At 40.3% G+C, this 23,555-nt stretch overlaps 1 protein-coding gene across 2 annotated transcripts; it reads left to right on the forward strand.

Moving 5' to 3' along the window:
• Positions 1 to 729: 729 nt before the first annotated feature.
• On the forward strand, positions 730 to 21,813 carry PA2G4 (proliferation-associated 2G4). 2 transcript variants are annotated; one of them, XM_088138257.1, is made up of 13 exons: positions 730 to 1,011; positions 3,973 to 4,101; positions 6,889 to 6,994; positions 7,342 to 7,411; positions 9,566 to 9,658; positions 10,696 to 10,759; positions 13,821 to 13,899; positions 14,086 to 14,164; positions 15,705 to 15,838; positions 16,538 to 16,632; positions 17,380 to 17,507; positions 18,107 to 18,160; positions 18,825 to 21,813. In XM_088138257.1, the coding sequence occupies exons 1-13, from the start codon at positions 924 to 926 to the stop codon at positions 18,888 to 18,890; spliced, it is 1,185 nt and encodes a 394-aa protein (XP_087994383.1). In that variant the 5' UTR covers positions 730 to 923; the 3' UTR covers positions 18,891 to 21,813. The 2 variants fall into 2 exon arrangements, with proteins under 2 accessions (XP_087994383.1, XP_087994384.1); XM_088138258.1 differs by lacking the exon at positions 730 to 1,011 and adding an exon at positions 1,909 to 1,998.
• Positions 21,814 to 23,555: the final 1,742 nt, after the last annotated feature.

Below are 23,555 nucleotides of genomic sequence, written 5' to 3' on the forward strand. Positions count from 1 at the left end.
CTCTCTCTCTCTCTCTATTTCCTCTTTCTTTCTTTCTTTCTTTCTTTTTCTTTCTTTCTTTCTTTCTTTCTTTTTCTTTCTCTTTCTTTCTTTCTTTCTTTCTTTCTTTCTTTCTTTCTTTCTTTCTTTCTTTCTTTCTTTCTTTCTTTCTTTCTTTCTTTCTTTCTTTCTTTCTTTCTTTCTTTCTTTCTTTCTTTCTTTCTTTCTTTCTTTCTTTCTTTCTTTCATACTGTCTGACTCGAAGAGATTTGGAAAGTATGCCCGTAGTTCGGGCGTTTGAGTTGGTCGTAATAAGCAGGATGCCGATTTCCCCCCTCCCTTGGTGGATCAACGTCTCTTTGTTTTTAACGTGACCAAATAAATGCAAAAGGGTGGATGTTTCGCACAGTTTCAAGGTAAGTTTATCAGTGACGTGGCATTTTTGATCAGCATTTATGTTTGCTGGCTACACACCCAAGGAACAGCAATTCCGGATTAAGTGCCCGTAAAACGCACCCTACAAGCTGCGCCAGTCGCCAAAGGGTTGGGCAACCAGAATAAACGTCAGAGAATGAATGGGAGAAGAGCACGTAATAATGCCTGTAATCTCCTCCATGGCCATTAAGAGACGCTAGTTAACAGGATGAGGAGGTCTCGTTTTTCCCGTCGTACCTCGCCAGCTTGCTTCGTCTTCGGCCCGACGGGAGTTGTAGTTCTTTGCCGCCGAAAGAGTGGACTCGATTCCCAGTGTGCCACGCGCAAAGCCCGCGCGCTCGCTCCCTTCCAGCCTGTCTCGCGTTCCGCCTTGGTGAGGCGGCGGCGGCGGCGGCGGGAGCAGCAAGCGCGGCAGCCACCAGCATCAACACCCGCCCCCCCCCCCCCGGCGCGTGGAGAGAGAAAAGACTTGAGGCGAGGCAGCGGCGGCGGCGCGGCTTGGTCCGACCATGTCGGGCGAGGAAGAGGCGGCCGAGCTGACGATCGCGGAAGACGCAGTCGTGAACAAGTACAAGATGGGGGGAGAGATCGCCAACCGTGAGTATGGCCCGGCGGGGGGCTGGGACAGGGGCCTGGGTGGAAGGGCGTCCCCGCCGTCGGGAGTCGGCGGGGAAGCTGTCAGGGAGCGCATGGACCCCGGTCAGGACAGGCGGCAGTGGACGGCGGGGGTGACAGAGAGGGCGCTAAGGAAGGTGGGGAGATCGCGGGAGTCCTGGGGGCGTATCTTGCCCGGCAGGACGGATCGAGCCGAGTGCAAGTCGTGAGAGCCGGGCTGGAAAAAACGGGAGGAACCGGCTCAGGAGCCTCCAGCTGCCTCTGCGGGGGAGAGACCCGTTTTTAAGGGTGTCCCACCTAGGACTAGGTTTAAAAAAAAACCTCTTGGGGCGATGAGAGATTCCGCTTCCTCCAGGAGAGTCGAAGTGCCCGTGATAGTCGACCTCTCGTATTGTGTACTTTAAAAAAAAAAAAAATCATTTCCACCATCTTTATGTTCTTTTATTTTTTCTCTCCCTCCCAGCTTCAGTAACCCAAAAATCTGGAGGGGAAATATACAGTTTTCCTTGCATTAATAGCGCTTGGCTTGGGGGAAAAGGAGGGAATTTCACTTGTTACCTGAACTCCTTTGGCAATAGTTTAAGAAAAGAAATTATATTCGTCCTTTAGGTGTTCCGATTCTTTGGGGGGCGGGAGGAGAGGTGGTTATCCTCGATCCCCCTGGGGAATGGAGACGCCGTCCTCCGGGAGCTGCAAGGCACATGGTCTGCGACTTGCCATGTGCTGCTGGCGCTCGCTCTCTCGTGCACTATCTTCCGACGTCCTGGCTCCCTCCCAGGTTTCCCCTTTTGTTTAAGGAAGAATGTCTGCTTCGGATCAGATCACCTTAAAAAAAAAAAAAAGTCACCGTATTCTAGGAAGTCGACAATTAGGCAGGCGCGGAGATAGGCGAAGGGAAGTCCTTTCTTTCAGCTCAGCCATAATTTGCCTGTATTTGGGGATATGGAGGCTTTCCCTTTAGCAAACTAGGTATGTATATATAGCACAGTTGACTTTTCGGCCTGAGTGGTTTCTGTGTGTGAACAGACAGGCACAGACAGATTGGGTAATCAAATACCTTGGTTTGCTTCATTAGAGGTACATCCAGCTTACCATTTTAAAATTTATTTTTGCTCTATCAAGGATGAGGTTTGCTACTAAAAGCTTCACCCTTCAAGATAAGCTAGCACATTTGTCTGCTTAGGATAACTGCATGGTGTATATACCCGGCAATAAATGTTACTGGGGAACATTCAGAATCTAAAGAAATGGTAGGCTTATTACCATTAAAGTTGGCAGATGCTAGCTTTACGTTGGCTCACATAGTAATCAAGAGATAGCAGTCTTATTTTTCAATCACAATTTTTCCTGGAGATGGAGTTAGCAATCCTTTCCTTGCATTTTTTTAGCAGCTATGTTAGAGTAACATGAGATGGATCATAACATTGCTTAAAAAGGATGAAAACTATTTATGCAACCAACTGAGATCACCTAATTGAAATACCTTGTTGTAAATTGTGTATTAACCTAAACCTACTGATTATATTGCACCTAAAATAATTTGGATGATGTATCTGGTGTGTTTGGTTTTGATTCTCTTATGTTTTACATGAGTTAAATAATTACATGTTCTTGTTAATGCTAGATGTTATAGAAATGTTTATTTAATAGTGGTGACTTATTTTAATGGAAATAAGCACACAAGAATTACTAACCTGCAAAAAATAAATTACTGTACTGGCCTACTGGGAGAGAATAGAGATAAAAATAGAGAGCTGTTCTGTTCTGGGTTTAGAAGAAGGGGTTTTCCTCTTGTAGCAGTCTTTGGTTTTTATGTTGGGCGTGTATAGAATTTCATGCACTAATCTTACTGCAGCTCCTGAGGACCTGTGTAGCTACTAAGATGCTTCTTAAATTCACAGAACTATAGAGTCCCTTAAAACTCTGTGTATGTTTAAATTAGATCAGGAGTTTCTTAAGGGCAGAAAGATGTCAGACTGGAAAAACTACCATAATGGGATAGAGTCAGTGCTTAAGATTTCACCACCCTATGCATATTTAATTCAGAGTTCTGAAAATATTTTTATAGTGCTTTGATGTAGTTGGGGTCTCTTAATTCAATGCATATTAATTGCATAAAGATAGAATTTGATACATTTTGAACGGGCAGTTGATGTGGACATACAGTATAATCTGAGGTTCATATGTTCTAGTGACTTTATATATCATATAGTCTTAGTGGCACTGTATGTTATATTTTGTGGCATTGAATGTACCCTGGGACTCCTATTACCAGAACCCTGTTTAAACTACAGTGCATTTCAGAATAGCATTATGCTACATTTTTGAAGATACAGAATGTTCTGTTGCCCAAATTCTGGCATAACCCATGTAAAGTTACTTATTGAATAGAATGCTCAAAGTTGGAGAACTAATTTTTCCTCAAGTGAAAGAAAGTAGGGGAAAATCCTTAGCAGAGAGTTGCAGTGTGAAGATAAATAATGTTTAAGGAAAAAATTCACTTTTGCTGGACCAATTTGCGGTTAATTGTTCCTAGGAAACAAGATGAGATTGAATATGATCAGAGATGTATTATAGTTTTCAGAAAGTCAACATGGGGTTCCTTTGTCTTTTTGAACTGTATCCTAACCAGGTTTAGGCTGAAGGAAATTCTACTGGTGTCAGTAGTACTTTTTAAAAATATGGTGTATGCTTAAATGTTAATGAAAATAATGTCCTGAACATGTGTATCAGTATCCTACAGTTAGAAAGAAAGAAAGGATTTTCTTTCAAGCAGACTCTGTGCTGATAATCAGACAGTTCTAGGTGCATGAAGAATACTAAAACTACTACAAAGTTCATGACTGACTTAGTGGCATTTTCCCCCAAATATGGTGTGGCAAAATTCTGTGAAACTGTAAAATATATCAACATTTTAATTTGTATTTTTATGTTGAACTTCAGGTGTCTTGCGTACGGTGGTAGAGGCAGCTAAATCTGGAGTGTCTGTCCTCAGCTTGTGTGAGAGAGGAGATGTCATGATCATGGAAGAAACTGGCAAAATCTTTAAGAAAGAGAAAGATATCAAGAAAGGTATTACATAGCTACAATGTTTTTAATATATAAATTGTTCCCTATTTAAATTCCATCCATTATTTCATGCACTTACGTGTGTAGAAATGTTAATATGGAAATTGTTGGAATATAGCCGTAGTATTTGCTGCTACCAGCAAATCCAACCCAGATTTTTGTCTGTGTGGGGTTTGTACTAGTTACTAGGCTGTAGATTTGAAGGATAAAATGTGATGTGGAGCAGTGCATATAGCACCTTTTCTTGGATTTGCATTGCTGCCTTTTACAGCTGATGTACAGTGCCAGGAAAAGACACGTTTTGGTTTAAGGTAGGGCTGTGCAGAAAATGAACAAGGTTTTTTGTTCCAAGCTGGAAACAAATCATTGTGTTCTGGGAGTTTCAAATCATTTCAGATCAGGCACAATTCAGAGAAATAAAACATTGAACATTTTAATTGTTCCATATGTTGTCTGAACCATAAACTGGAAAGATCCCATAGTAATTTTATGAGGGAAGTAGGCCACGGTTGATGCTTGTCACTTTTCCCTCCCCTCCTTCAAAAGAAAGGTGCAGATACTTTTCTGAGGTACCTGCCTACCTGCTTCTTGCCACCTGCCTACCTGCTTCTTCCTGCAGTGATCTCAGTAGATCCCGGAATAGCAGATTGACTGGCTGACTGACCCTCCCCTGATCTTCCCAATACCTTTCTTTTCATCCTACTTTTCCTCATTTACCACCGCTGCTGACCACATGGTGAATGTGGGCCTTCTGCACTATGTATGGACCTTCTCAACGTTCCAATGGCCATGTAAGCGTTCGGCCCCTCTCTTTTCACCTTTCACCGCTTGCCACCTTGCTGTTAGTGATATAGATGCACATTGTTGTAAAGGAAACCCCTCAACCTTGGCTTTTTCTTCCTTTTAAATTCCCCCCCCCAACACCTCTCCTTAGAACAGCATTTCAAATAAGTGTCTGGAGCAAAAGAGCCTTGTTTTGTCCTAAAACAACACATATGAAACACAGATCAGGCACAGACCACCTGAGGCTAGTTGTTCCTCGCACAGGACAGTTAATTTTTTAAAAATAATTTTTTGCACATCCCTGGTTTATAGGGTTCCCAGCAGTTACCTTGTGCACTCCCAAGTATGCTCCAGATCTCATTTTGCCTTTCAAATCCATATTTCTGCACAGCCCTGCTAGTTTGTTTGTAAGCCATAGCAGAATTAGCTATTCCTACTAATGGTAATAAATTATACTTTAGAATATCAGACATTTAATTTTTGCTAATTTAGAACTTCTGGGTAAGTCTTGTCTGTAGCACTGGAAAGCATCACACAACTACTACTCATGTTTCTGGGAGCCTGTGTTATCTGGTTAACTGAAAACAGTGAATTAAAGGTTTGTTTGTTCTGTCCTAGTGGGTCATTTGATACTGTGAGCAGCTAATTTATCAATTTCCCCCCTTTTTCTTGGATTCATGTACTTTGAAGCATTGCAGAACTTCTAAAGCGTCCGTTTATTTATATATCTGCTTACTTACTGGGCTTATAGCCAGCTCCAAACTTAATAGACTCTGAGCTGTATACATACCTGGTAGAACAATTGGATAAAAACAAACAGATAAAAATATATAATCTCAAATACCCCAATATATTTGAGGTACCAGTAGTATGACTTACATCTAGATATAAGGAATATAAATTCCTACATCTAGGAATAAGATATATCAAAGCCTGATTTTTCATCAAAGGCATGATGAAAAATCCAGGTTATTATGGTGTTTTGAAAACTCAGGAGCACAGGCCCTGATCTTTGGTGAAATGCTGTTCTAGAGCTGGAAAGAGCATTTTCCCAGAGATTAGCGGATTCTCCCTACAAGATGACATTCCATGTAGGAAGGGACCTGGAGAAGGCCTTGTCTTCCAAATCTTAGTGGAAGGGCAGTAACCACTGGGAGTTGGCAGTCCTGAAGATACCCAGATCTTAACCCATGAAGGGCTTTAAAGGTGATAACCAACACCTTGAATTGTGCTCAGGTATGAAAACCAAACCACATCAATGTTCTTGGGGATTTTAAAGTAGCATAAATGTTGTCAGTCTTGGAGGCAGAGAACGTAAGCCTATTTAAAGATGAATAGTACTATCTGACCTACATACTTAGAAGTAATCAGAAATGGGGTTCATGACTTAAGTCAGTATCTTGAATGACTTTTCTTTAGTTCCAGAGAACTAAGATATAAGCTACAGGATGCGTTTCAAATCAGTGCACACTTGGAAGACCACCCTATTGAACAAAATAAGATTTATTTCCATCTGAGCATGCAATAAGATTACAGCACTAGAGTGGCTAAATTTGCCTTCACCTCTTGATTAACTTCATCACATGCATTGTAATCCTTGGGAAAAGTTGTCTGGAAATATACTTTATGCTTCTTCAGCTATTCCTGGTCACACCTTAAGTGTCTGCCTCTACGTACTGACCAAGCCCAAAGAAGCTGTTGTTATAAGACAAGTTTGTGCAGCTGTAGCAAATACTATACATTCACAGTGCCAGCAGAAAAAAAGATAATTCGAATGAGCAGTTTGTGGGGCAGATGAAGTTTCTGAATTATGTAGAGATCCACAGTATTACTCCATTTATTTCTGCCTTGCTTTAAAAAATGGATAAGCAAAACCAAGTGTCTAATATGAAATGTCTAATATTACAATGATAAAATTTGCACATTCAACTAATAAATATATATATTTAAAGTGGGGAGGTGTTACAGGACTAGTATGAACTCACTGCGGCTCCCTTTTTTGTGTAGGTATTGCCTTTCCCACAAGTATATCGGTAAATAACTGTGTCTGTCACTTCTCCCCCTTGAAGAGTGACCAGGATTACATCCTCAAAGATGGCGATTTGGTCAAAATGTAAGTGTCTTTGATTACATTTCTTTTGCTAATGTTTACTTAATTAATTTACTGAGCTATACATAACAAGGAGCCAGAAATGTATCATTGGTGTAACGCGCAGGAGTGCTATTGGCATAGTGCGGATTTCCCATGACAGGGACAGGATAAAGTTAGTTGGCTGTGCCCTGCTTATCAGGTGGAGACTGTTGGTTTAGCTGCCAGCTGTTGGTTTTACTATAGTACATTTGAGACATTGAGGACAAATGTCTTGTAAGCAGAATATTTAAATCCTAGAATGTCACAAGAATTGTCCTTGTCGCTTATTTTAAAAACATTTTAAGCTGTTTTTCCTCTTTGTGCTGCAGTGACTTGGGAGTCCATGTCGATGGCTTCATAGCAAATGTAGCACATACTTTTGTCATTGAGGCATCGAAGGTAAGTGACTTGCATGCAGCTTTGGGAAATCACAGACACTCAAAGTAGATTTGGTCTAGTAGAGGGAATTTATATAACCAGCATCCCTAAGTAAAAGTAGCTTGCACCGGAGTTCCAGATGGATGGCTGTAGCAGTGGAAATGCCCATGCCCTTCTCTCTGGTGTCCCTTTTAAAGGGCCTGCCCAGGGAAGGGAAGGGGCCTGCCTTTCAAAAAGCCTCAGCCAGGGAAGCAGCAACAGAAAAGAGGAGGCCTGTGTGCAGGCCAGAGAGGAAGAGGTCAGAGAGGACCAGAGGGAGCATGGCAGAGTTGTGGTGTGGGTGACCACCGCACACTTTAGCAGGTGCAAGGAAGTGGGGTGACCTGAGGACCCAAGCCAGGATCATGGGAAAGACAACGACCCAGTTACCAGTACTATTGTCAGGAAAAGAAGAGAAGGCTGACATTGCCAGGAAGAGCTATCCCCATTACCACGGGAGAAGACAGAGGCCCAGGTCACTTAGAGGAGAAAGAATCTGAAACATAATAAGCCAGGCAAAGAACACCGTGGATCTTTAAGTACCTGTCAACATTGAATGCTATTAAGGAAGCCCAAAAGATCAGCTGCAGTCTCTTGCCCTGCTCTCTGGCACTTGGGCTAGAAGAGGCTCCTAAAGAGACAGGGAACGAAGCCAAGGTCAAGCATAAGCCCAAGGACAAAAAGAAATGCATAGAAATCAAACACAGAACATAGAAATACAGCACCATAGAATGTAGTATCACAGAATAAGAAATAGCAGATTTAAATAAGATAGTAGGAATGAATGTAAGAGTAAGGTACAGAATAGATAACAAGTAGGAGAGATAGAAATAGAAGGTAAGAAATTGGACTATTATGGCAACTAAAAGAGCCCTGTATTATTTAACAGAAGGCAAAGTATATTTTCTATGGAACATTTTGTACAAAAAAGCGGAGGGGGGGGATTTTCCCCTAATGGGACTTAGCTTACGCCTTGCCTGATTCTATACCATCCACCCTTGATAGGGTTTTGCAATACCACTGAAAAGAAAGGTTTTTTAAGTGCCACAGACAAACTTTCTGCAACTGTATAATGCAAAAATAATATTGGTGGTGGTGTCTTATGAATGTTCAATGGAAATTAGATATCTAAGATAGCAGGTTTTATCATTTTAGTCCCCTAGGTACTTTGGAAAGATAATTCACAAACATTACTTCAGATCAAGCTGGCTGCCATGACTCAATAAACTCTGTTGTAGGCATGTGAAACCATGGCTTTCACATTTGGTTTTGCCAAATTTTCTTAAGATTTTTATTCTAGCAACTTGCTTCTGTGATATTTATTGCTCAGAATGTTTGTACTGGGTAAACTTGCTATATGCAAATGGCTGCCTCTGTTGATGGGAGCAGTTGAATCTACGTATAGTGGGGATCTCTGTTGTTGCCAAAAGGAGCAAATAGCTGTATTGATTGGTCAGATCATCAGGTGATGTACATTATTTACAGCTTTTTGAAGGATTTGTCCTATTCAGTTTGGCCAGGGGAGTCAGCATAAAAAGATAGCAAAATTATTAGAGCCACAGATCTACAAAATGATAGGACAGAAGACAGTAATGAATAATAAAAGGCTAAACATGGGTCATGCTGTCACTATCAAGGTGTCTTTTGAGCTTCCACTCAGTTGTTGCAGATATAGTAATGGACCATTCCTGTATGTATGGATGGATTTAAATTTATTATAGCCAGCCAACTCCAATGGACTAAGAGGAATAACTCAGTCTAATAAAGAATAGTAACAGTATGGATTATTGTTCCTATAACTTGTTTGTTAAGATTCTTGAATCTTAGGAGGTACTAATCTAGCACCAAAAACAGAACCCTGGGGAAAACATTACCTTGTGTATCCCAAATGTCTTGCAGGCCTTGGGTGGCAAAGCATCTGGGCCTACTCAAGATAGTCCCATGTAGTAATGAAGGTCAGTGAGACAGAGTTTTCACTTTTAGCCAAGTTCTATCTTTTATGTTCTGTGCAGCTTCATTCTGTTATCAGAATTTTTGAGTTTATGTCTTACATATCAGTTAGAAAGCTCTTAGTAAACTTTTTTTCCACTTTTAAAATGAATGCTTCTGTATTACTGTTTTTTCTCCCCATGTCAGGAAGCTCCAGTGACAGGTCGCAAAGCTGACGTCATAAAAGCCGCTCACCTCTGTGCTGAAGCTGCTCTGCGCTTGGTCAAGCCGGGAAACCAGGTAAAATTATAGGCAGTGGCTTTTCACATGGGCTGCAGCAGATTGAGGGAGATGGCCAAGACTTTCCAGCTCCAGTTCAAGCCTGAACTAATTCTGAGTATCCAAATGAGAAACTCTGACTTATTCTGAGAGGAGCTAATGTGAGGAATCTAGGGAACAGAGCTGCTGTCTAGACTGGGTGGTGAGCAGATTGCTGTTGCTCTGAGACTGCCAAGCAAGGATGGGTAACAGGCCTCTCTGAAAACTCAGGCCTTGCCAACATAACTGATAATCTGAGAGGGCAGAGGTAGTGCTCCAGCGGCAGCTAGAGAACCACACATTGTCGCCTCCTACTTTAAAGGGCTTGTAAGTGCCCAGTCAGCATTTAACCTTTTGCTTGTGAAAAAATGAGGGTCCTGGAAATACCTAAAGGTTCTTGATGTGTTTTCAAAAAGGTGGCACAAATGTTTAGTAGCTTAGAATAAAAAAAATGGGACTGATCTTTCCTTTTTCCATTTAATTAATCCATCCTTGTCTCCCAAGGATTTCTGCCCTAAAAACTAGAAATCATAGATTTGTTTTCTTTCAGTTATTGACTGTATTCATCTCTGTTTTTGCCTGCACAGCTTTTCGATAGCAATCAATTTTTCCCCCATCACCTTGCTCTTAAATTGAAAGCTTTTTCTTCTCTCTTGCAATGCAGAACGTTTTTGTTAAGCCTTTGGAGTTCATCGTATTCAGTGTTGGGCTGTGTACCCTTTGAAATTGATTGGAATAAGTCTTTCTGACCTTGTGTAACACCTCTCTGCTATTTATTAAAGCATAGGCATCTTTTTCAGTTTTCTGTTGGAGCCTGAAAAAACACACATTGTGCTTTAATGAATACTACAAAATTATTGTGGTTATACTTTTCAAATAATTTTTGGAGCATGCACAGCCCTAGTTCTGTGTATATGCTTGGGATGTGTGGAGGAAATGCATATCCAATGTTGTAAATTTCCAGAAGAGTGAAATTGCATTATATGGTCATATTTGAATTGGGTCCATATTTTCAACAGAATTCACAAGTAACGGATGCCTGGAACAAGATTGCTCACTCATTTAACTGCACACCAATTGAAGGTAAGAGTTGGCTGGCTGAAGAGTGAAGTTGATGCAGAATAATAATAGAAGAGCATTTATTGTAAGCAAAAGTCTGATCTGTACAACTTGAATTATGAGAAGTGTTAATTATTACAGTGAATTGTAGCATGCCAGATTTAGATGCCTTAATAACTCTTGATATAACATTCTTGCAAATAATTGTTCTGGGCCATTTCTTTCTAACCTCTTAGAATCTCTTTTTACAATCCCTGAACAATAATTTCTAAACTACATATCTGCCTGTTTGGGTAGCAAGATTAATAATTTAATTTGGGGATTACAGTTCAGAGCTGAGAGGTATACCTATGGTGCACTGAAAGGCTTTGCTGGAAACTGCAACAGAGAGGTCAACAGAATCAGTTCAAGCTATTAATTCTGTGGTGTCTTTGACAGTTCTTTATGAGGTACCTAGCAAAATAAGCCCAATGCCTGGGATTAAAGGTTATCAGAAAAGGCTCGTGGGAGTGGATTTTGTTTTAGGTTCTGTGAAGATGGATGTCAGAGTAATGTGATGTTCAAATGCTGTATCAAAAAAAAGTCTTCTTGCCACCTGTCCATGAAACTCTTTATATCATTTCATTATGGTAACTTGGAGACTTGCCCAACTCAATACCCTTTGAAAAAGGTGTTAAACAAGAGTGCAGACTTTCTCCCTTGCTACGTAATTTCTGTATTAATTCATCTGTCAAAAAACACGTTCCATTCTACGCTTCTGAGGAGTAAACCCACATCTGTCCTTGGATGCTGACATAGTTATTTTATCTCTGACCCAGGTGGGCCTAAGGTGAAGTTTGCAAGCATTAACAGCTTATTTCAATAAAGGAAAATTGAACATTTATTATGCCAGAACTAATACATTGTATTTACCAAGAAACACAATATTTATAACTGGAAGAGAAATAAAATCCACGTTGAACACATAGGACTGAAAATATTTGAGAGTCTTCTTCCAATCTTCCATAAAATGGAAGAACCAAACAAAATGTGTCATTGTTCAAGCCTCAAAGATATTTAATGTACTTTGATTTGCTAGCTGCAGATGTGTTACTTTTGTTCTTACAACAGTAAAAGTCTTTAAGACTATGGAGTTAGCACATAGTTTTATATGTATAAGGACTTAAGAGACTTAGGAGTAATCCACATTAGCCTGATGTTTGTCAAATGCTCTCTTGCATATGGAAGCTTGTCTTTCCTCCACAATAAAGATACTGAGTAACTAAACTGTAGAAAATATCATCAAATGTGTTTCCTCCTGGAAGAAAAGCTTAGGCACAGATGTAAGGCAGCAGTTCTATGAGAAAATGTCATTGCAGATTTTAAAAAGTATGCTTGACTCTCATTTACAGGTTTGCTGTGTTCCTCCCCCTGTAGAAAAACTGTCAACTCTGTAGTAAAGAGGCAGCTGTTCTTTTAGAAACAAGTGCTGGCAGAAGTATAAAAATTCAGTTTCTTAAACTAAATAGAGTAGCCATCTACCATTCACCTGATTGAGGAAGACCCTCGTTTGTGTGTGCCTTATATTTTCCCTGATAAGGGGAAGGCCAGATCCATCCATCTATTCTTGTAGAAAAAACACTCCTTCATGGAGAAATGAACAACACCAAAAAGAAAGCTTTGCCTTCATTAAGTTTTGTTCCTTGACATCACTTAGTCTGTAGAGCAAGTGGGAGGCTGGATGTAATCTCTGGACTACACCCAGTTCATCTCCCATCTGACATTTCTTTTTGAGTATGAAAAAGACATACAGGCAGTCCTGAGGTTACGACGGCAATTGGGGCCGGGATTGCCGTTGCTAAGTGATGAGGTTGTAAAGTGATGCCATTGTAACCCCAAGACTGCGTGTGTCATTAAGCAGGAAGAGACGAGAGTCCCAGGCAAAGAGCTGGGGGCTGCCACAGACAGGTGCTACGGAGTGTGGATCGGCCAGTAGGGGCCACAGGTGCTATGGAGTGTGAGCAACTTGGCAGGGCCCACAGGCAAGCATTACAGAGTGCAGGCGGGCCAGTGGGGGCTGCAGGCATGTGTGCACTCTGGGGTGCAGGCGGGTGGGGGGTTGCTATGGGATCTCATACTCTGTAGCGGGGCTCCTTGGAAGAAAATGTTGCAGAAGCAACTTGTAACCTTCCCTGCCGGCTTCCCCATTGACTTTGCTTGTGGGAAGCTGGCAGGTCACAAATGGTGGTCACGTGACCACAGGATACTGCAATCATTGTAAGTGCAAGCCAGTTGCCAAGTGCCCGAATCATGATCACATGGCCATGGGGATGCTGCAACAGCCGGAACTTCGAGGACCGGTTGTAAGTATCATTTGTTCAGTGCTGTCATAACTTTGAACAGTTGCTGAACTAGTGGTCGTAAGCCAAGGACTACCTGTAGCCTGTTTAGATGTACTGTACCAACTGTACCAATGAATGCATTCAGCTGCAAGTTCCTATTACCATGCAATGTATAGAAGGACTCGTGTTAGAAATTAGTGCAGTGCATAGTGTTTACTTCAGGAAGGTGCAATTGAAGCAAGATGAAGGAGACACAGAAACAACATGGAAGTGCAAAAGTTTGTGGGGATGGAAAACAATGCAAGATAACAGAAATGTGCTATAGAGAAAGTGATGTTGAGTGGGAGTAGAAAGAGTTAAAAGTTTAGGATGGGTGAAGCAGCTGGAGATTGGGAGAATAGGGAGAAGGAGCTGAGTCAATCTGTCTTAACAGACTTAGAAACATCACATAATAGATGTTATGACTGCCTTCATAACAGTGTTAGAGTTGAGTTGTGTGTCACTATTTAGGGCAATAAAATGTAAAGATGATTCCTGAATAATTACAAAGAATTTTATTGCCAATTACCAGTAGCAATAATATCACACTTTCCTGCATCAGCTATAGTCCTAAAGACATGCTTTGCTAATGAGTACAATCAGACTTTTAGGCAAAAGATATACTAGTTCTGATTTCAAAGCATGCAGTGCCTTGAAATCTCAGCACTTAAGTCATCCAGCCTACCTTACAATACCAATACTAACAGAAGTTCTTCTCTTGATAGGGATGCTATCACACCAGCTAAAGCAGCATGTGATAGATGGAGAGAAGACCATCATCCAGAACCCCACAGACCAGCAAAGGTATGGGACTATTTGGAACTGATGGCTACCCCTGTTTTGAGAATGACTTGCAGTTTTTTTAATGTTATCACAGTTTTGATGGAAAGTGAAATGGAATCCCTGATTTTCAGTTAGTAGTTTATTTTATACAGCTTTCCAAACACTGTTCAGATGGAAATGGTCTTTATATGTTTATTTCTTATCTAGAAAGGACCATGAAAAGGCAGAGTTTGAGGTCCATGAAGTTTACGCCATTGATGTTCTTATTAGCACTGGAGAAGGAAAAGTAAGTCTGCCTATCTTATATCTCCCTTGTAAGTGGGTATTCCATAAGATACCCAACATACTATTATGTAACATAATAAAATATATTCCTGACTAGGTTGCTTGGCCTAATGTCTTGGAAAAACCACTTAAGTTGCTAATTCCTGCAGAACTAATAAAAGTTAACAGAGTAGTAGGTTCCTGTGTTGGCCTCCCTCTTCAACATGTATTGATTGGGATATTCAGATGCCCAAAGACTGATGTGTTCTGTTCCAGTCCCAATCTTTAAGAAAGGCAATAAATTTGATCCTGTTGTATTTCCACTCAATCAGTCATTAAGTGTTATTAGTAAACTGTATGCTCTACATCTGCATGAGAAGCACTGATTGGCTAGAATAGCAAGTCTTGGCTGGTGAACAAGAAGCTTCAGGGCAAGACAAAAAGTAATAGATCAGAGTATTATTCTAAGTCATCTGATAAAAAAATAATTCTCTCGTTCTCAAGATTCTCTTTATGCCACCTTTATAATTTGAAGGCAGCTTTTGATTCAGTCTCTAGAGAGAGACTGTGGTGAAAAATACTAAATACTTCTATAGATCACTGTCTTATTACACTTACTGCAGGTGGAGGTCTTTCTGCCCCAATTTCTACTGTAAGAAGAGGCTGTATCTTGGTCCTTTTTTAATTTAATCTTTATATTCACTCCCTAATTCAAGCCCTAACAAAAAGTAAAATTTTCTTCCCAATGGTAGCAAACAAACCAGTATTTGTTTTGGTTTATGCAGATGACACAGTCATCCTTTTCCTGACATAAGTTTATCTTCAACAGAGTACAAGTCTTAGACACTTATTGTAGGGAAGAAAAACTAGAAATTAATTAAACGTCATATTCACAAAATGATGTGTGGATGTCCTTCATAAATGGAAAATCAACAGCAATCAGGCTGAGCAAATCAAATCTTTTAAATACTTAGGAATTGTGTTATATCCTTTAATACATGGAGAGAGCATGAAAAGGCTATTTCATCACACACACAAAATTTCCAATGCAACAATTACGTTTGCCAACCACCATGGAAATAATTATGTTCCCTCACAATCATGCTTTTGGGGGCCAAAGTATTGAGCCTAATACTCTATGGTGCACAAATCTGTGCCTAATATGATGCAGTTTGGAGGCAATTTAGTCCAAGTTCTTAAGAGCAATGCTTCATGTCCCTTGTTGCCTTCAAACATGAGCTTGAGGCTGGAGCTAGGTTGTGTGTCAATCAAGGCTCGCATGAGGATTTGCCAATTGAAATACTGGCTAAAACTAATTTTGGGAGAAAGATCTCTGTCCCAGTTAGTTCACAAGTTGTTATTTGATAGTTTACATAGTAGTTTGGTCTATGATTGTAAATAAATAAACTGGGAAAGTCACTTAAGTTGGGAATGATTCCATAAAATCATAGTTGTATTTCAGAAAAATTGTCTTTTCTCCTTCTTTGCCATATGCCTGCCATCATGAGAGTAATCGTGAGACTGTGTTGCTGAAACTGTTGTGAATTACCCTTTGTTTTTAGGCCAAGGATGCTGGGCAAAGAACCACCATTTACAAAAGGGACCCTTCCAAACAGTATGGTTTGAAAATGAAAACTTCCCGTGCCTTTTTTAGTGAGGTGGAGAGACGATTTGATGCTATGCCTTTCACTCTCAGGTTTGTGTGTAACGCTTCATAGCAGGAATTCCACTTGGCTGCTCAGCCGTTGAATAATTCTAACCACTGAATAGTTTCTGCTCAATCTAAATCAATACTTACCTTTTACAGTATATCTTATAATAGTAAGATATACTGTAAAGGAAAGCTATTGTTTTAAATTGCATTGCTTTTTCTACTCTGAAGGATAGGAAGGTTGGTGCACTGGCTTGTGATTAAGAAGCAGGATTATAACACTGTGCTGAGGGAGTCTAAGAGACTGCATAAGTGAAGTACACTGACTGGGTTCACACAATGCATTAAGCTGGAGTTTGTGCAATCATGAATGGATGAACCATGGTTGAATGCATTTGCACCATATGCCAAATCAAATAAAGTATGTTGTGGCTTAGTGCAATGTATGAGCCAGGCTCCTTGCAAAGTCAGTTATGGAGGACTCTGGTAGTCTATTAAGTGCTCTTTTTGGCTTATATGAGTCACCCACACATTTTCCAAATCAAATTTGCAGTCATAAGAGCTAGAAAAGCTAAGGTACCTAGGGAGCTGAATCCCGTGCCTGGTGCCAGCTTCTTTACTTGGGCAGACACAGGATTCTTTGCAGTTAGAGCCAGCTTGTCTTCCTGAAAAAATTCTTGAGTAACCAGAAAATCCTGAAAGACGTATGTTTGGATTCTGAATCTGTTCTTCTATTTCCCATAGGGCATTTGAGGATGAAAAGAAGGCCAGGATGGGGGTAGTTGAATGTGCCAAACATGAGCTGCTCCAGCCCTTTAATGTCCTCTATGAGAAAGAAGGTGAATACTTGCTGCTGAATGTCAGAGCTATTTTTGTCTTGCATCAGGCTAGACAGTTTCCTTCCAGAGCCAGTTGCTAGGCATTGCTTTGCAGGGTGAGAAACCACTGGCCTTTCAGGTGTTCCTGGAAACTTCCAGGGTTCCTAATCACTGGCCAGGCTGCTTTGGAAATAGGGACAGGGAGACCTCTTTCTACTTCGTGAGACTCCTGAAATCCAGTGTAATTGCAGTGCTTCCCTCCTGCTGCTTCCAAGCCTGGCAAAATTGGGGGAGGCTCATTTTTGCAGTTCGGTGAGGCTTGGTAGATTTTAAAGCAAAAGGGCATCTTCCTGCCTTTGAGCATTTTGGACAATAACACCACGATGAGACTGATCACTCTGTCGAGGGAGGGGCAGAGTCAATGGTAATTACAAGTTTTAACTGGGCATTTGCCCAGCCAGGTTTGTGGTTTTCGGATCGCGGGCAGTGATGTCTCAGGCCAAGTAGCAGACAAGTATGTTGCTGCTCAGACAGGAACCTGCCCAGAAATGTTGCCTTGGATTAAGGCAAGTTTAAGAGGGGTGGGGCCCACTTTCTGGATGACTGACATGACGCTTCATTTCCCCTGTGGGGGCAGATGGGGCAGAACCAAAGTAATGTGACCTTCTGGTGCATTATTTTTTTTCTTGCTTTGCGCACATCTTGTTGCTAATGGTTGTTTGCTATATTGCTCTGTTGTTAATCTTCTACTCCCCCTCCCCCGACTAGGAGAGTTTGTTGCCCAGTTTAAGTTCACGGTGCTTTTAATGCCCAACGGCCCCATGAGAATAACCAGTGGCCCCTTTGAGCCTGAACTCTACAAATCAGAATTTGAAGTTCAAGATGCCGATCTGAAGGTTAGTACAATTATTGTGCTCTTGTAAGAATCAAAGTCACAAGAACAGTTGTCATAGCGGAGAGAATGGTTTGAATTTCCTATTCTGGTGGTAAAAACACCATGCAATAAATATTCAAAGTTATTCTCCCATACTTGTTTAACATATCCAAAGGACACAAGTAGCGAAATGGAAATTTTTATCAAAGTTTTATAGAGAAAGAGCAATAAGCATATCACTGCCATTACACCTAAGTCCATTGGAACTTGTGAAAATTATTTTGAATTAAAATTAAACATTTTCCTGTCTTAGGTTAGTGTATATTGTGCAACTATATAGCTGTTTTTTTTAAATAGAGATATACTGACTCTTCCAGATCTTCCTAGTCATAGCTACTATCCAGTAATTCTCTACAAACTGGTGAAAAGGGAAGCAGCTGGCTCCAAAGGATGCATAGCTCAGCTCTGTGTGATTCCAAGGGTCCATCCCAGGGTGTGTCAAACATTCTAGGGCTGGTTACATTCCTACACGGCTGGCAGTGATTTCTCCTTTATTTTTGTCTTAGAAGAAAGGGAAGCGCTTACTAGGTACCTTTACTCCTGATATTTTTCTTTTTCTAGGCACTCCTACAAAGCTCAGCAAGCCGTAAAGCCCAAAAAAAGAAGAAAAAGAAGGTAACTTGGCTCTGAGATGTATGGTGATGTAACACAGTTGAGCTCCTGCAAGTAGTGAGAGCTCAAATATATTTATGCCTTAGATCATCCTTAACAGAGAGTCTTGCTCTGAACGGATTATTCAGTATAATATGTAATCCATACAGCATTATATAATATTGTGTAGTTCTGTAGACCTAACCTCAGTGGCAAATGGACAATATACTTAGATTCTAGGAGGTTCAGTTCAAAAGAAGTGATCACATTAGATAAGTTTTAATATACTTTGATTTGCAGAAGAGTAAAGTGGTACGGCCAGTTACGCAAAGAAAAATGCCAACTCTACATAGTTTGGGGCTTTCCATCAGCAGGTGGCAGCACCCAAGTGACCTTGGCTGAGCTCCAAAAAAGCTAAGCAGGTTTGAAAGATTAATAGGAAATCTCAGCTGTAGGCTAAGACTAGAAATCCCAGAAGAGGGCAGTGGCAAGCCATTTCCATGTTGCTGCCAAGAAAACGGATGCGTTCCTGTAGTCCACCAGGAATCAAACTTGACTTATTATGTCTGTCTGGATGTGATTTCATCTCCCTTATAAATAGAGTAACTCACATCTTTGGATCTAACCAAAGGCTGAATTGCTTAAGCTTCGTACAGCCAACTCTCCCTTCCTTCCTTTGTTTTTCTAGGCCTCCAAGAATGCTGAGAATGCCACAACAGGGGAAACAGCAGAAGACAATGAGGCTGGCGACTGAACGGCTCAGCTTTCCTCTGCCTCGCACCTGATTCTTTCTCTCCCATGTCCCCCTCTAACAAGAGAAACGAGCATCCCTGCATGGCTGTTTGTCTCCTAGGACCACAGGACAAACAGCCTGGACTTCCCACAAAGTGCAACCAGCTGAGATTGACTTGGCCACTAAGGGAGGAGTCTCTTGGCCACTTCAGAATACTTTTAAACGTGTGAAATAATAAAATCAGGAGTAAAAAAACAGTCTACATTCAATCTTTCTAGCCTTTGATACTACTTGTGCTCCTTAGAAGTGAGCAAATGCAGTTCTCAGCAAGAACAGGAGCTTTCTTCTCGCTCCACCTCTCTCCTTCCCTATTAAAGGTACTTTAACTCTTCTGAAAAATCCTTTGACATCTTTGCAACTAATTATACATGCAAAAACTCAAATCTTGACTTCAGAATTGCATTACATGCAGCTAGTATATCTTGCATGTCACTGCTTTTTCACTGTTTAGGCAGTTTTTCCCTCTTAAAACTCTAGGATGTTCTTAAGTTACGGGAGGGGAGGATTTGCTTTTTCAACCCCCAATGATACATTTTAATTTTTGCAGAAAGGCTCTTTGAAGATTATTCTGTTCCTCTAGGCAGTATCATTTTGTGTGTACAGAATTATTTTCATTTGGTTATATATTATTGTTGGTTTAAATTATCACCCCAGAACAAAGATAGGTTAATTAACCACCTAGTAAAATCCTTTCCAGGCTCCAGGAGAAATAAACGGGATTTATTTCTGATTTAACGGGAGCTCTTTGATGTTTTTTGACATTTTGTGCATTTGTATTTACTTATCCCCCACACACTTGCCTTTTCATTACTAAAACATTTCACTGTACTAATATATATGATACCTAAAGTAGGATTTTTCAGAAGAATTCCTCCATATATATAATTTTTACATGAATGAATGGAATGCTACAGAAGTGGTTGGACCTGGAATCAATTCCATTTATGAGAATCTCTTTTCTATAGTATGTCTTTCTAAATTGTCCATTTCAATTGTATATGATCATGTGGGATGTTTTTTCTATGTTATTCCAAACCAGGTTCTTGTCTATACCCTTAATGTAGCTGAATTGATTCCTGTAAAACTGCTTTGTGCTGTATGGCAGGCAATACCCTTCTGTCCAATATACCTGGAGTTTAGCATTTAAAAGTCTCAGTTACTACCAAAGGTTAAGACCATCAAAAAAATTTTTAAAGTGTCTTTTTTTCTGTTTTTTTCCCCATCGGTTTGTAAACTTCTACATTAGTTCTAGAGTGCTTGCCTGCTTTTTGTAAGGATCACTTTCAACGCTGAGTTAGGAAAGTACAATGGGGAACATGTTGAGTGGAGACTGAATCATATGGAAGTAATGAGCTTGGAGAGGATCATGCACAAGACTTGCAATGAGCTGCCAATTTAGTTTTAAACTGCTCCCAGTTGTTAACCATGAATTTAAGAGAAGGGGGGGTGGAGGGGGGAATACTACTTGTTCCTAGTAAGGAACATTTTAGCATTTATAAGTAATATGTTTTCTTATTTCCCTTCCTTTATGGTTCAGCCACATTACCAGTTTATAAACCACTAAGGCTTGCGGTTTATTTAATTTTTCTTTATTTTGAAACTATAAAGCAATTGTATCCCTTGATTTAAAAAAAATGCAGTTGGAAATTTTGGAAGAAAATTCCCACAAATTGTTCTGTAACTTGTTTTTTTTTCCAAATAAAATCGATTAGTGACACCCATGGATAGATTAATGGGTCTGCTATGTTGAGGGGGTGGAGGAGTCTGAAATTTGAAATATTTTGATACAAAATAGTATATACTTGAAGAAATGTCTGCTTGTATGCACTTACTAACTGAAAATGTTAGGAAGAGTTGATTGCTCTTAACTATTACTACCTACTGGATTCTTCCCATTTCTGAAGATCCGAAGTTGTCGTGTAGTGCTATGTTTCTTACTTGAGATAAGCGTCTATGCCTGATTCATTGAATATTCTACAATGCATTTAAGAAACAGTAGGTTTATTTTCCTCCTATTTAAAAAGGTGGCTTTTGTTTTGATAATTAGCCTGTCCCCCCCCCCCCCATTTTTTGGAAAGAAAGAATGACCTTTGAATTCTGGCATTAAGTACAGCTGGTTCTTTGCTTTGGTTAATTCTGTTTGCAACAAAATTCTCGATCCTGATCATACATTTTGCCATGCATCAGCAATAGAACTCGAGATGGGTCTTACATTTCCACCATTAGATACATTGACCCATCAGTAGTTAATATTCCTAGAAAAAAGCAATGGCAACTTTAACTTACACTAATGGAGAGAGAAATAATTTTAGTACTATGCTATGGACTTTGGTTAAGTGTTACAGTGCACAAAACCACACAATCCACACAAAACCACACATGATAACTAGTTTACCAGGTAATTACACCGATGTATTCGAAAGTGGCTACTAGCAACTTATAATAGCTGCCAATGGTTTTGGCCAACATTTGAGGGAACAGTCTGTTTCTTTGACAACTTGTATTGTTCCTAATAGTTTTTATTTTCCACAACTCCAACCAAAGGGCTTCACAGCACAGTTGAATGCACCATAGAGCTGTTCAATTTGGTTTTAATGCAGGTCGAATGGAGACCTCTGTATTAGTTGGGAAATCTATGTTTCTAAGTTTTAAAGTGCCTTTATGAGTCTTGAATAGAATGTAATTTAATTACTGACTTGTTTCTATACAGGAAATTGGGAAGCTCCCAACATGAATTCTGTTTTGGGGTGTCAGTCAACCTTACTGTGTCTGTCTTGAATATCAGTGTTATGATCACTAGGGTTAGTAATAATATTTTCAAGCTCTTTTTGACTGCCCTGTACTAGAAATGTAGATTTCAATAAAGCACTTCATTATAATTGGGCCTCAACCAAATGAGCTATGTTATTTATTTGCTCCTTTCCATCTCTGATTGTACAAGGTGGATGCAGTATCTTTATGATGAGCTTTTTTAGATGGCCTAAAATCCATGGGGCCACTAACCTTTCTTTATTATATTGATATTCCCCCCTGTTCACAAGCTAAAGGTAATGCTCCCTCCCTATTTTATTTTTCCTTGCAATAACCCTGTGATATAATTGATCTAGTTACTAGCTGGATTCACACTGTGGTTTGGGTTTCAGAGTCTTGTGTTAACTCGGCCAGCTTAAGCCATGATTTAATACAGCACGTGAATTCAGCTGCTTTCCCAGCGAGCTTCATAAGCGAGTAGTGATTTAAACTCAGGTCTTGGGACTACAGCAGCTCAGTATTTGATACTGCATTGTATGTTCAATATCTGGATTCTGATTCTGAGCTGAACTGTGACTTGCAATGTGATTTGAAGGATCTGACTGGCTTCATTTGCACACCAAACCATAAACTAACCAACCATGCTTTATTATGTGAACCCAGCCCATGGGTTATCATTTGTTCTAGTGTGATGTGTGGACCTGTCCCTAAAATTGAGCTAATTGAATAAACTATAATTAACCATTTGTAAAAATAAGAAACACAATCAATTCCAGGAGGATTGCAGAGATGTTTGGTGAATAAGCCCCCAACACTTGTACATACAGTATTTAGAAGTTCTGAGGATAAGGAGATCATTGAAGTTGAGAAGTTTTGAAAAACAGAACTGGGGTGTGTGGTTTTGATTGCGTCTATCCCTCAGTCCCGTATCCCCTACAAGACTCAGGGGCAAGTCCCTAATTGCCCATGGAACTAGCCAGGTTACTGAACCCCTGGTTCAGCCCAGCCTACTTCACAGAGTTGGGGGGAGGCTCCTGCATCAGAGAAAAAGGTACAAATGCCGGAATCAATATTCATTCTGCCCAGAACAAGAAGTTCAGGTAATGGCAGCCACATACATTGAAGCTGCCAGTGCAGGGTTAGGCCAGGTTGGAGCCTACAAACCTCCCCCCGGCTCAGCATTAGATTGTCTCCTGCAGGAGGCGTGTGGCGGCTAGAGTGAGTATTAAAGCCCTATTCAGCGCTGGATCCCGAATCCACAGTATAATCCGATAATCTCCGGAACAGACCATGCAAGCAGCATTCCTGTAGCACTCTGTATCTTGACCATCGACATACTAGGTTTGGGGGAGAAATAAAATAGCCCACTGAGAATATAGATGATGATGATGATGATGGATCTGCCATATTATTGGCATCCCTAGGACTCTGGTTCTATGTAGATTTACTTGAATGCAAGCTCCATTAGCCAATACTATTACTGAGGTATTGTGTTGATTTTTCATGCATTAAAACCCAGTATCTCTTCAATGAAGTGGCTTTCTAAAAATTTTTTAAAAAATGCTGCAGCATTAGCAATGCTCTTCTTAGTCATGGCCTTCTAATGTCTTGTACATCTGGTTGCCCTAACAGGATGCCATTGTGAATGTGTACAGTACTTTAGCATTTAGGATGTGAGAAAGTTTTTTGGAACTTAATATTTATCAAGGTTGGGGGGGAAAGGTAAACTCAAAGGATTGCCTTAAAACGTTTTTGATGCTCCCAGTCTTCTGTTGTCAACAGTACGTGCAATTCTCCTGTATAAAATTACAGCCTTATCTGTTCTTGGGATTTAAGTCCCTAAGAGAGCAGTTCGGCAGTTTTGAATTAGTAGGC

Source organism: Python bivittatus, unplaced genomic scaffold (assembly GCF_059951505.1).
Source record: "Python bivittatus isolate LINGU-HERP-01145 unplaced genomic scaffold, Pbiv_v1 ctg000220_np1212, whole genome shotgun sequence".
In the NCBI taxonomy this organism is placed as follows: domain Eukaryota; kingdom Metazoa; phylum Chordata; class Lepidosauria; order Squamata; family Pythonidae; genus Python; species Python bivittatus.